At 34.8% G+C, this 13,620-nt stretch overlaps 1 protein-coding gene across 13 annotated transcripts in view; it reads right to left on the bottom strand.

Annotated features, from left to right (window-relative positions):
• Positions 1-13,620, bottom strand: part of LOC127731261 (integrin alpha-9-like) — a 100,141-nt gene that overhangs the window by 28,328 nt on the left and 58,193 nt on the right. For all 13 annotated transcript variants that reach the window (XM_052240298.1, XM_052240293.1, XM_052240297.1 and 10 more), the window contains one exon: positions 11,945-12,079. In XM_052240298.1, coding sequence (XP_052096258.1) covers positions 11,945-12,079 — 135 coding nt within the window. The remainder of the gene's footprint in view (positions 1-11,944; positions 12,080-13,620) is intronic.

Raw genomic sequence — 13,620 nt, 5'->3', positions numbered from 1 at the left:
AAGTTTGCTTCAAACACTATTTCTTAATCATAAAAAAGCTTCTGCGAAAGTTTCATAAAATTCTATGTAGGTTTGATAAAGAAATTGATGTGTAACAAACTTTAACCCCAGACTGTACCGATTTGTTAAATGTAAAAAAAATTAGTCCATTTATCAGTAAAATACGGAAAAATGAAAACAAATATTTTCGTAAATTTGCTCTGAATACTATATTTTGGTCATAACTAAGCTTCTAACCAAATTTCCTAAACTTCCATGAAGGTTTGACAAAGTTATTGATGACTGAAAACCTTTAACCTCAGATTAAATCTGAATGTTAACTGTAAAAAACTAAGTTCATTTATTAGTAAAATACGGAAAAATGAAAATAAATATTTTCAAAATAATGCTCTGGATACTGTATTTTGGTCATAAACAAGCAGTTTGGATCATCTTCGTCAAGTATGGATAATCCTTGTCAGGTACCGTGCAGACTAGTCAGGGGATCAATTTTGACTCTGGAAACCAGTCAGGTAATAATCCCCTTTAGGTACCATGTAGACAAGTAATGGAATAATCCTTGTCATGTACCTAATAGACCATTCAGGAAATAATCCTTGTCAGGTACCGTACAGACATATAAGGAATACAATTTGCCATAAACCGTAAAGGCAATATATGGATATCCTGGACAGGTACCAGGTAGAAGGTGAGGTATAATCCTTCGTCAGGTGCCATGCATTCCAGGTTAAGAATACGCCTCGTCAGGTTCCGTGCAGACCAGTTATTGGAATACTTGTCAGCTACCATACAGACCAGATTGGAATAATCCTCGTCAGGTACCCTGAAAACCAGCTTGAACTAATTCTCGTCATGTACCGTAAAAACCAGCATGGATAATCCTCGTCAGGTTTCGTGCAGACAGGAAGTATCCTCGTCAATTACCGTGCAGACCTGCTTTGGGATTATCCTCGTGAGGTACTATGCAGACCATTTGGGAATAATCCCCGTCAGGAACCGTCGTTAACACATTGATATTATTCTTTTCATGTACCGTTTAGACTAGTTTGAAAAAAATCCTCGCCAGAGGACCATGAAAATAAGTAAGGGATAATAATCGTCAGGTACCGTTTATAATAGTTTGGGGGAAATCCAGGTCAAGTACTGTAAAATAGCTACTAATTATATACTAGAGAGATAATAAAGTCGTCTGCACAGTTTCATGGTTTTAATACAACTGATAAACTAATACAAATTACACACATCATAAGACGCAATTATACCGGTCTGCATCTGTTAAAATAATTAAGTTCTGTAGTGACCTTGATCAATTTCAATACATTACATCTCCCTTTCTAGATTTAATCTTTATCAGTCAGTAGAGTAATAAAATGAAATAAAATTAATATATTGTGAAATTAGCCATAAAATGAATTTTCTTTATTAAATACATTAACGATGTCCATAAAACAGCGGTGTGTTGTATACACAGTTCTCAGTGCGGTAAATATAGCAATCAGAACTGAATTAATGTGTAATTTTTGGTATTCTCAGTCTTAATAGTATTAGAGACATCATACGATACACAGAAAATTAAAACTTATTCACTTGATCATAAATACTAAGCGTGATGCTTAGTTAAATGTGAGTTCAGGATTATTATGCCTGTTCACTAGCTACACATAACTTTACATAATATTACTTCACATAATCTTTTAAGTACGCCGGTGTTTTATTTATTCTTCCTGACGTCCTTAGTTGTGTTGATGGTTCTACTTGTTCTTTCTCATTGTTTACAATTGTCGGTGGTATTTTAACTTGTTATAAAACGAAGAATTTCGAGTAATCGTGTGTCCATCATCTCTTTTAGCTGTTAACATTGTACCATTCCTTTCAACTATTTTGTATGGATTAGAGTTGTACAGAGTTGAAAGTTTATTTTGTTTGTCTTGCTTGACCAATACGGTGTCACCAATTTGTAAATTTGACGGTTCAGCATTTCTCTTTGTATCTGCATACTCCTTCATTTTATCCTTTTTTCTCTTATCAGTAACTCGAATTCCATTGTCCTGATGTTTTGGTGTTAAAGTTGATAATTTGGTTTTGATATTTCTACCAAATAAAAGTTTTGCCGGTGAAACTTCCGTTGTCGCGTGTTTTGTAGCTCTGTAGTTACGAAGGAACGTAAACATTTCCTGTTTCCAATTTTGATGTTGCTTGTGTGCTGCTCTAATAGATTTTCCAATGCTACGCATAAATCGCTCGCACTCTGCATTGCTTTGAGGCCATAATGGTGTTATTTTTCGATGCGTAAATCCCATATAAGTTGCAAAGTCTCTGAATTCTTTTCATTGCCACGGGCTTCCATTATCCGTTTTCACTATATTCGGTATTCCAAATGTTGAAAATACTTTGTTAAGTAGTGGAATAACCGCTTTTGCAGAAATCGTAGTAAGTGTTTCTACAACTGGATATCGTGAATACTCATCCATTATCACCATGAGATAATGTCCACTCGGAAATGGTCCACAGAAATCCATGCTAAGATATGTCCATGGTACATCTGGTAGTTCTGACATAGCTAACGGTTCAAAAGTTTTCTTTGGCGTGGCTGCTAAACACGGAATACAAGCTTTACATGTATCTTCTACACGTTTGTCTATTCCGGGGAAATAAGCTTATTCCCTTAGTAACTGTTTTGTTCGCACAATCCCCTGATGACCTTCGTGTGCCAGTGTTACAACACGGTCCGTACGTTTGTGCGGAATGACAATCCTATTATCATGCATCAAGATTTCTCCTTTGTCTGTGTTCACTATCGTTAATTCGTTCTTTAAACAAGCCAACGTATCAAGAGTTTTATTGTCATATGAATTGTCCCAGTTTCCCCATTTTGATGACATACTGAATATTCGTATCGGCTTTGGACTCTTCAATTGTCATTGCTTTCGGTATTGCGTTCTCTGATATATAATTCACAAATTCTTCTGCTACCTCGGAATGATCAGTTCGATTTGCTTCGTTAATATTCGGATGTCTTGACATGTAATCTGCGGCATTTGATTTTCCTGATTTGTACTTAACGTCGATATCATAGGTTTGCAGTCTTAATCTCCATCTTTGAATTCGCGCTGGCGGTTTAGATTTTGGATTGTTGAAAATACATTCCAGTGGTTGATGATCGGTAACGAGTGTAAATTTGTGTCCGTACTGTCTGACTGTATCGTTTTTCTACATCACTAAGCGCAGGGCTTGCATATGCGTTAACTCTCCCATCCTGAGTAATTAACGCGCCAACACCTACTGGACTAGCATCAACTATAAGAACAGTGACCTTTCTTGGATCAAAATAAGCCATTATCCTATTATTCAGTAATTCCTGTTTTAGCGTATTAAACGATTGTTGTTGTTCTGAAGTCCATGTCCATGTAACTCCTTGCTTCGTTAGACGTCTTAATGGTTCGTTATTGTAGAATATTCTGGTATAAATCTTCAAACGTAGTTGGTCATCGCTAAAAAACTACGTACTTCCGATGTGTCACTTGGTATATTAGTGTTACGAATTGCTTCAACTTTTCTCGGATCTGCTGATATTCCTTTTAACTGAATATATGTCCATAAAATTCCGAACTGTCTTTATTAAATTCGCATTTCTTTTTGTTCAGTGTTAAACCTTTTTCATTTATTCGTTGAAAAAAGGCTGCCAATCGTGTATCATGTTCGTCTTGAGATGCTCCAAACACAATGATATCATCGGAGATATTTCTCACTCCTTCAAGACCTTCTAATGCTGTACTAAGCGTATTTTGAAATATCTCAGCTGCTGAAGTGACTCCAAAGCTTAGACGCTTATATCTTCTTAGTCAAACATGTGTTGTGAAAGTTGTAATATTTCGTGACTCTTGTGTAAGTTCTAACCGATGATACCCGTTTAAAAGGTCCATTAAGGTCAACTATTAAATCATCGATAGTTGGAGTTATGTGTCGCTCTCGTTGTATTGCTTGGTTTGGTAGTCTCATATCTACGCATATTCTAATTTCACCTGGACTTTTAGGTTTGGGTGCTACCACTATAGGCGAAACCCAGGGATTTGGTCCATGTACTCTTTCTATACTGTCTAACCGCTCTAACCTTTCAAGTTCTGCTTCTACCTGTTTTCTTACGTGAAAATGTATCCTTCTATGTGGCTGAACAATAGGTTTTACAGTGTTGTCAGCATGAATTTTCACTTGTGTATCTTTAAGTTTCCCAAGTCCATGAAAAAAATGTCTTTGTATTTTTCACATAATAGTTCGTGTTTGTTTTATGTTGAGAGCCTCGATATTTGCGGGATTATCTGTAGTTCTGATGACGTATCATAACACAGTAAATTACCGCTTGTCCCTTTAAAAACATAAACAGTTGCATTTGTTAGCTTATCTCTCGTTTCTATTACAGTGTCAAACTTTCCCACGAATTCAAGATTTTGATGAGATCCATATGCGAAAACTTTGGTCTTTGTAGCTAACAGTTTTCGTTTTCTCTTCATCCTGTGGTAGGATTCCTCATCAATTACATTGATACTTGAGCCAGTGTCGATAAGAACGTTTATATTTGATTCATTGATTTTGACACAAATTCTTGGCTGATCACGTTTTAGAGAGTTCACGGTTCCTTTTTTTTTTATTCTGTCTGTAGTCCAAAAACATATTCATCATCTGTACTACTGTCTATCTTTGATTGACATTCAAAGTTGTTTTCAAAATCTGAATTTTCCAGCGTATTTACAGATTGTTTAGTATTAGCATTCCTTTTTGACCTACACATCTTCTCAAAGTGGTTAAGTTTCTTACAAAAGTTGCAGGATTTTCCTTAAGCAGGACATTTCCCTCGGTGTGGAAATTCACCTCCACAATTCCTATATTTGTTGTTTCGATTCACACGTTGTTCAGGACGCTTCTCTTGTTGTTGGAAATATCTTGGTTTATTTTTCCAAAAATTTCTCTTCTTGTGTAAAGCGTTGGTCTCGAGTTTCTCATCTTTGTGCTCGATTTCGTTTGCTTGTTTTTCAGATAATTCTAGGGCTCTTGCTGACGATAATAATTGTTCCAAAGTCATGTCTTCTCTTAGAGCTTTTCGTCTCAGTCTTGACGTAGAACATCCTTGAACAATTTGAGATTTTACTTCCCGATTGTCATCATTAAATTCACAGTTGACGGATAATTGTCTTAAATTTGAATGAAACGCATCTATTGTTTCGTTTGTTTCTTGCTTTGCCTGTCGGAATTTATATATTTCATATTCAACGTTTTTCTTCGGTGCAAAATATTCGGTAAGTTTCGTAAGTGCTGTATCGTAATCCTCTCCAGTTTCTTGTTAAGTATCGAAAATGTCATTTACTTCTTCCCCTGCGTAATGCAAAAGTAACACTCTTTGTCTCACTTTATCCTTTATATTCATTCCAACAAGTAAATTTTGAAGCCGTTTTGTCCATTTTTTCCAGCGCTCATCAGCTGCACTTTCATGTACACTGAAAGGTGGAAATACAGGTAGTGCCGATGCCATTATGGAACTAATCAATTCTATTAATTAATCCAATTTTTCATTTGTTTATCCAAATCCTCATGTCGCCATTGTAAAATAGCTACTAATTATATACTAGAGAGGTAATAAAGTCGTCTGCACAGTTTCATGGTTTTAATACAACTGATAAACTAATACAAATTACACACATCATAAGACGCGATTATACCGGTCTGCATCTGTTAAAGTAATTAAGTTATGTAGTGACCTTAGATAAACAATTTCAATACATTACAAGTACCATGCTTACCAGCTTGGATAATTCTCGCCAGGTATCGTGCAGACATGTTTTGAATATTTCATCAGTCCATTATAATTTGTTGGAGAGTTTCTAATACTTATGCAATGTAGATCAATGTAAAGTATATGTCTTGAGGAATTACGCCGTAGTTACGTAATAATTCTAGCAGCTTCTATTTGAATATTTTCAATAAGCTCAGAATCATGCTGAGAGCAGTTGCCCCAAACAACATTACCATACTCTAATATTGGTCTAGTAAAAGCATAGTAAATACGTACAAGTGAATTCCTGTCTAATAAATGTTTAACTAATCAAGTTAATTAAGTACAGATAATCGAGAGCATGCTTTTGTATTTATATCAATATCATCAATATGTTTGTTCATGCAGCTGATGACTGAAATGTAATCCCAAAATGCCAGTGATTAATTATTTCCTCAACCTCTTTACCATTTTGCCAAAAAAATACACAAGTGAAAGCTCTTTTCCCCTTCTAGTAAATACAATATTGATTTGTTTTCTTGGAGTTAAATTGAACAAGTAAGTAATCGGTCAAAGAAGCAGTTCCTACAACATGATCATCATCTACTATAACAAATAACGAAATGTCATCTGCAAAAAGTCTTATGTCATTTTCAATGTCATTTTCAATGTCATTTACTAAATCTTTTATATATATGAGAAACAGAAAGGGTCCCAAAACTGATCCTTGATGAACACCTGCTCCACTTGTTGTTGATGTTTTGTTATCTAAGATAAAAGCTGATCATTACGCTGGACTGTTTAAGTTTAAATAAAAGTTCTTTATGACAAACTGTATCAAAAGCTATAGTTACAATCACAAAATGCAAACCTTATATCCTTCCCATTATCCATATCACTGTTAATTTTATGATATACTTCAATTAACTGGTTAACATTAAAGTCTCCCAGCTGGAATCTAGATTGAAACTTTGACAAAAGGTTTTTGCTATTTATATAATTTTACAAGAATCTATTCAATAATCGTGCACACAGCCCGAGGAAATCAATACTGTATCAGAGAGAACGCACGTTTACTAAATGCAAGCTCAATGTACCTAACCTACATATATAAAATTATGTCACACTAATCTTTAATATCGGTGGATATACTTGATATCTTATTAAGTCATACACAGTACAAGAAGATGCGACCTTGTACAATTCCCGCAGAGACATGTATATATGTCTCTGATTTCTAGAATGAATCTGAACAGAATGTCATTGCAATCATGATTACAATTAAAGAAGGAGCTAATGCAATATCAAAATATCAAGGATAGGAAAATTACCAACAGACACAAAATGGTAGTAATGAATGAGGGTTTTGGAGCAACAATCTAAGTATCGAGTTATGTTACAAGAGGTAATGAGGTCATAAAAAAGACTGACGCAATAACCGGAATTGAGGAGGAGGGAGGAAGGAAGCCCGCACCACCACCCCCCCCCCCCCAAAAAAAAACCGAAAAAAAAACACAAAGTTTCCAATGAACAACAATATATCAAATGGTACGAGTAAAAAAATCAACAATACGATAAGGGAGATAATACACAATATATTAACAGGATATGAATGATAAAATTAACAAATACGTGATAGGTTTGAATTTAACCGGTGAAAAAAACCGAGTTCTTCGCGTGCATTTACATGCAAAATATCATCACCGATAGACTGTAGCATTCCCTCTTTATGCCCCGGTGTCATATTTGTGAACGTTAAATTGATATCGATTTTTTTTTCCTTGACAAATTTCGTATCGGTCTAAAAAATGGTTAACGGTATTTTTGTTCGGAGTCAAAAATGAGAACACGCGTTTTATCCTTACGTAAAAATAACATCTAAATCAACGTGAAGCCTTCGTTTTTAGTGGTTTAAATTCAGCTTCCCTTATTTGTATGCACGAACGTTTTTGTGAAGAGAAAATGAAACGATGAGATTTTGACAAAATTCAGATAGATTCCTATATAATTGAGATAGCTGTAGAGTTTTATGAAAATCCAAGTTGTACAAATTTTTAAAGTTGACTTTCTGAATTTAGTCCAAACTGAAAATTTTAGCTTTTTTTTACCTATTAATCAAATCCTTGGGTTTGACAGCAATAAACTAAACTACCAAATAACCTGGAATTTTGTAAGATCAATATATAATTGAGATAGATAGGCTGATTAAGACAGAGTCAAGACCAGTCGAGACTAAATTTAAAGGTCGAGACTGGTCAAGACTGAGTCGAGACTCGTTGAGCATTTGTCGAGTCCATATTCAGACTATACCAAGATTATCAATTACTCAATCAGACTTATTAAGTAAAGTCGAGTACAATTAAGTAGTGTCGAGATTATGTCGAGTCTTGTCAAGTAAAATCTGTGCTCGACCTTCCTGGTCTTGTGGATGGCCGTCACAAGCACTTGTCTCAGAAAAAAAAATCACATCTCTGTACCTGAAAGTGAGGTTAATGTACAGATATATATTTTGTTTCTGAGACAAGTGAGACAGGGAATTCAACCTCACCGTAATAACTATTATATTGTAGTGATACAAATCAGTATACTCTGGTTTGTTGTTATATATTATCAGAGACATATAATACATGTATTATATGTCTCTGATATTATATTAATATTTGTATAATTTATAACAGTTACATGTATATATAATTTTCATCCATTTGTATATCATTCTATTCTACTATTCTAATAATAGTGCAGTGCAAGTGCTTGGTGGACACTCTTCTGTAATAATTCGATTTTTCTAATAGATTGGATTTGAGTAGGCATTCATATTTTCCCGCAAAACGTTCTTCAGATATTCTTCCGCATGCATTAACACAACTTTTCTGTACGTGTGCATAGATATTATTGATTTTTTTACTTATATATATATTTCTAACGACAAAATATTTATACGATCGGTTACCACTCAAAAACGAAAGTCAAATTTCTGTGGCAACAATACATTGGAATGCCCTCACGGTCATCGTGATGAAAAAATGATACTCGTTCCATATTAAAAATATCAAGGTTTGATCAAGAAAGTACGAACTTCCATGGAGACGAGTATTCATCACATACAGGATCAACCTAAAACCGATAATGACATTCACAAAAATGAGATGACTGGATAAGGATACGCTAGACCAGGTCCTCCAGGAATCAGGAAACAGAAACAAAAATCTTCGGATACTCCATGGATCAAACAGACAATAATGTTCAACCAAGACATTGCATTGTATATGAATAAAACGTAGAAACTTAATTTTGTATTTGTTATCACTTATGTCTTAACAGTATCACTACCTCAAATAAATGACGTAAAAATATTTTAAAAATTCAAAACAGACTACCGAAAAACACTCATCGTTTCATTTTCTCTTCACAAAAACGTTCGTGTATACTAATAAACGAAGCTGAATTCAAACCACTAAAAACGAAGGCTTCACGTTGATTTACATGCTATTTTTACGTAAGGATAAAACGCGTGTTATCATTTTTGACTCCGAACAAAAATACTGTTAACCATTTTCAACACCGACACGAAATTTATCGAGGAAAAAATAAATCGAAAACATAAATCAATATCAATTCAACGTTCACAAATATGACACGGGGGCATAAAGAGGGAATGCTACAGTCTATCGGTGATGATATTTTGCATGTAAATGCAAGTGAAGAACTCGTTTTTTCACCGGTTAGATTCAGACCTATCATATATCTGAATAGAAAGAGAGAGAGAGAGACCACCTACACTTAATTGTAGCAGGTCCCTCAGTCGTATAGATGTGAAGATCGATATAAAATTGATATGGATGATATATAATCATGTTAATATCAGATGCTTTGCACACGCGTACGGTCGATTCTATTGAAGAACTTGATTGGTTGATTTTTTGTAAGTCCAGTAATGACTATTACTATGTGTTTTATCCATTTACATAACATGTGTTGTAAGGCCAGTGGCAATTATTGCAATACGCATTATATCTCGCACTTCAATACCGATCGTGGTATTTCTTGGTATATCTTGTTCCTTTTAATCTATTTGAATAAGTAAAATGTCTAAACAAGATTTAACTCGGAGAGATGGATACTTCATTTGTAAAATTAACATAATTAAGTCTTTCCAATTTTCTGTGGAAAGACCTATTGTAATTGTTCTGATTATTTTTTTTTCTTCTTCCGCCAAATTTCAAAACCTGTTTTGTGGTTTCGCAAGATGTCGCTTAAATGTTTTGCATGTGATATCGAACAGTTATTGCGCTTTTGAGACTGACCCTGTTTAGTCGAAGACTTTTTATTGTAAGAGTTATCTCCACAAACACTGTTTTCTTTGTTATGAGACCTCCTCCGTAACCGTAAAGGAAAGCGACACTTGCTCGCTGTATCCTCAAGTTTTTTGTCCAATTTTGACGGAAGCGATACAAAGACTCCATATGAGAGTTATTTCCCCTAATGCATTTGAAATAAGTGATATGCATTTGTAACTGGTCAACCATAAGTGATGGAGACCTATGGTCTGTTGATTTGAGGTCCTTGGTCCAAAGAATAGAAAACTAGGTCAAGGTCAAAGGTCAAGGTCAAATTCTAATTTTTGACTTTTCCTTGTTCCTTTTAAAGATATATATATAAAAGAACTAGTGCAACATGTTTGCCTTATTGTGATTGAGATATGATACATTTGGTCTAAAACAATCCAATGACATCTTATGAGAGTTATTGGGCCTGAAATGATTCAATTTAAGGTTAACTGATTATTATTCCAACTTGGTGCATGATAAAGCCATAGGGTCTTTTGCAAACTGTTGGTTGACATGTGTCCTTGCAAAATATCAACCAGAAGTGACCTGGAGTAAACCGGAAGTAGCTATTTTTGCACTTATTTCATGAAAAACTACCTAGAAACTATATATTTTTTAAATATGCATACATAAACCTATCATTTGAGACCGGAAGTGAATTTCACTAAACTGGAAGTAACTTATATCTCCCTAATTAAGTATATAGAAACCATATTTTTTTGGAATCAGTGTAAATAAAGCTATCATGTGAGACAGGGAGTGACATTTTTTAAACCGGAAGTTGACAATTATCTCCCTTATTTCAGACAAAAATATATAGAAGCATTTATTTATTGAATCAATATGAAGAAACCTATGCTTGGACGCCAACAGTAACTATGAGTATACCGAAAGTAGCTTCTCATCAATAATTTATAAAATTGATGTGGAAAGACCTTCAATTGTTCTCTGAACAATTGGTTTTTCATTCTATATACATTTATAGACTCCTTATCTGGATAGATAGGTTACTATAAAACACATATCGAGTAAGAAAAGTATTATCGTAACGTAATTGATAGCTTTTAAAAATATCCATAGGTAAAATAAGGTTATAAAAATCAGTATCTGTTCGATATGTAGATATAACACAAGATATGACGGATGCCACATGTGGAGCAGGATCTGCTTACCCTTCCGGAGCACCTGAGATCACCCCCAGTTTTTGGTAGGGTTCGTGTTGCTTTGTCTTTAGTTTTCTATGTTGTGTCATCTGTACTATTATTTGTCTGTTTGTCTTTTTTATTTTGGCCATGGCGTTGTCAGTTTGTTTTCGATCTATGAGTTTGACTGTTCCTCTGGTATCTTTCGTCCCTCCTTTAAGGGGTCATAAACGTGTACTCGTAAAATAATTGATACATTTAAATTAATTAAAGGTTAAATAAAGTAATATAAATAGTTATTTGTTCAATTTGTAGATATAAAACATAAAGAATCATCTTTTGTTTATCTCCCTTAACCATTGTGTGTTTTTTGTTCGTTTTGTTTGGGGAGGGGGGGGGGGGGGGGGGGGCTGCCTTCCTTCCTCCTACTCAGTTCTGGTTATTGCGTCAGTCTTTTTTCATGACCTCATTACCTCTTGTTACATAACTCGACCCTTAGGTTGTTGCTCTAAAACCCTCATTCATAACTACTCAAAACTGCCGTCTCATTTTTTATAAATTCATTTTTTTTTTATTTTGGGTTTGAAAATTACCACGAACAAATGCCTAACTATGTTTTCAGCTTTTTTATGACCAAGACAAGATCTTGAACATTTGTGCATGATCTATACCAAACATGTTTGGTATATAATCTAAGGATAACAAACCGAAACTTTCTGTGTTGTTGGCTTGTTGTTCAGGATAGGTTTCAGTTTTCCAGGTGGCTGATTCTCGCTAAGGCTAAATGACGCTGCCAGGTATAGCTTTTTTGTAAGTGTTTCTAGAAACTGCCTAGTAACAATCTGAAGAATAGTATCAAACAAGTAAAAATTTCACTTAACAAATCGTAATAAACAGGGAAATATGGAAAACTAATGAACCTAATAAGAAAAGAAAAAGAAATATTATTTTGAAACTTTTATTTACATACCATCTTCTTTTGGATTCATCAATTTACCAGATAATTTTGAATGTATTTATAAACAGTCACGTTTACATCCATACTTAAATCCGTTATATTTATTTATTGTTTTTTTTTTAATTATTCGAAACATTACAGGATCATTTTATGTAATCGGCACTAAACCTTCAAACAATAGATGATCATTTTATGTAGTCGGCACCAAAACCTCCCAACTTAATGGAGATCATTAAAATAGTCCGCACCAAACCTTTAGCTATACCTTAGGATCATTTCATGTAGGCGGCACCAAAACCTCCCAACTAAATGGAGATTATTAAAGAAGTCCGCACAAAACCTTCAAACTATACCTTAGGATCATTTCATGTAGGCGGCACCAAAACCTCCCAACTAAACGGAGATCATTAAAAAGAAGTCCGCACCAAACCTTCAAACTATACCTTAGGATCATTTCATGTAGTTAGCACCAAAACCTCCTAACTAAATGATGATCATTAACGAAGTCCGCACCAAACCTTCAAACTATACCTTAGGATCATTTCATGTAGTTAGCACCAAAACCTCCCAACTAAACAGAGATCATTAAAGAAGTCCGCACCAAACCTTCAAACTATACCTTAGGATCATTTCATGTAGCTAGCAACAAAACCCAACTACATGAAGATTATTTTATGTAGTCGGCACACAAACCTCTCAACTACAATGAGGATCATTGTATGCAGTCGGCAGCAACACCTTTTAACTTAATTTATAGAAGTCCGCATCAACCCTGCAAACTATACTTGAGGATAATTTTTGTAGTCGGTACCAAATCTCCCCTTATGTGTGGATCATTTTGTGTAGTCGGTACCAAACCTCCCAACTACATGGAGATCATTGTATGTAGTCGGTACCAAACCTCCCAACTACATGGAGATCATTGCATGTAGTCGGTACCAAACCTCCCAACTACATGAAGATCGTTGTATGTAGTCGGTACCAAACCTCCCAACTACATGGAGATCATTGTATGTAGTCGGCAAAAAAATCTGCCCATTTAACGAAGATCATTTTACGAGGTCCGCATCAAGCCTGCAAACTATACTTGAGGGTCATTAAATGATGTCGGCACAAAACCTCCTAATTACAAAGGATAATTTTATGTAGTCGGCGCCATCCCCCTAAGATGAGGATTATTATGTGTTGTCGGCGCAATACATCCCCCTAAGATGAGGATTATCATGTGTTGTCGGCACCAAACCTCTAAATTATATGCCGATTAATTTATGAATAATGCACCAAACATCCCAATACAATGAGGAATAATATTTGTTGTCGGCGCTAAACCACTCACTTCCTTGCGGATAATTTTATGTAACAGCACCAAATCTCCGACTTAAATGAGGATTAATATGTGTTGTCGGCGCTTAACTTCCCAATTAT

The sequence above is a fragment of the Mytilus californianus genome, unplaced genomic scaffold, assembly GCF_021869535.1.
Source record: "Mytilus californianus isolate M0D057914Y unplaced genomic scaffold, xbMytCali1.0.p SCAF_2, whole genome shotgun sequence".
Classification (NCBI taxonomy): Eukaryota; Metazoa; Mollusca; class Bivalvia; order Mytilida; family Mytilidae; genus Mytilus; species Mytilus californianus.
Note: the sequence above shows the minus strand (reverse complement) of the source record. Positions and strands in the feature narration are given on the sequence as shown.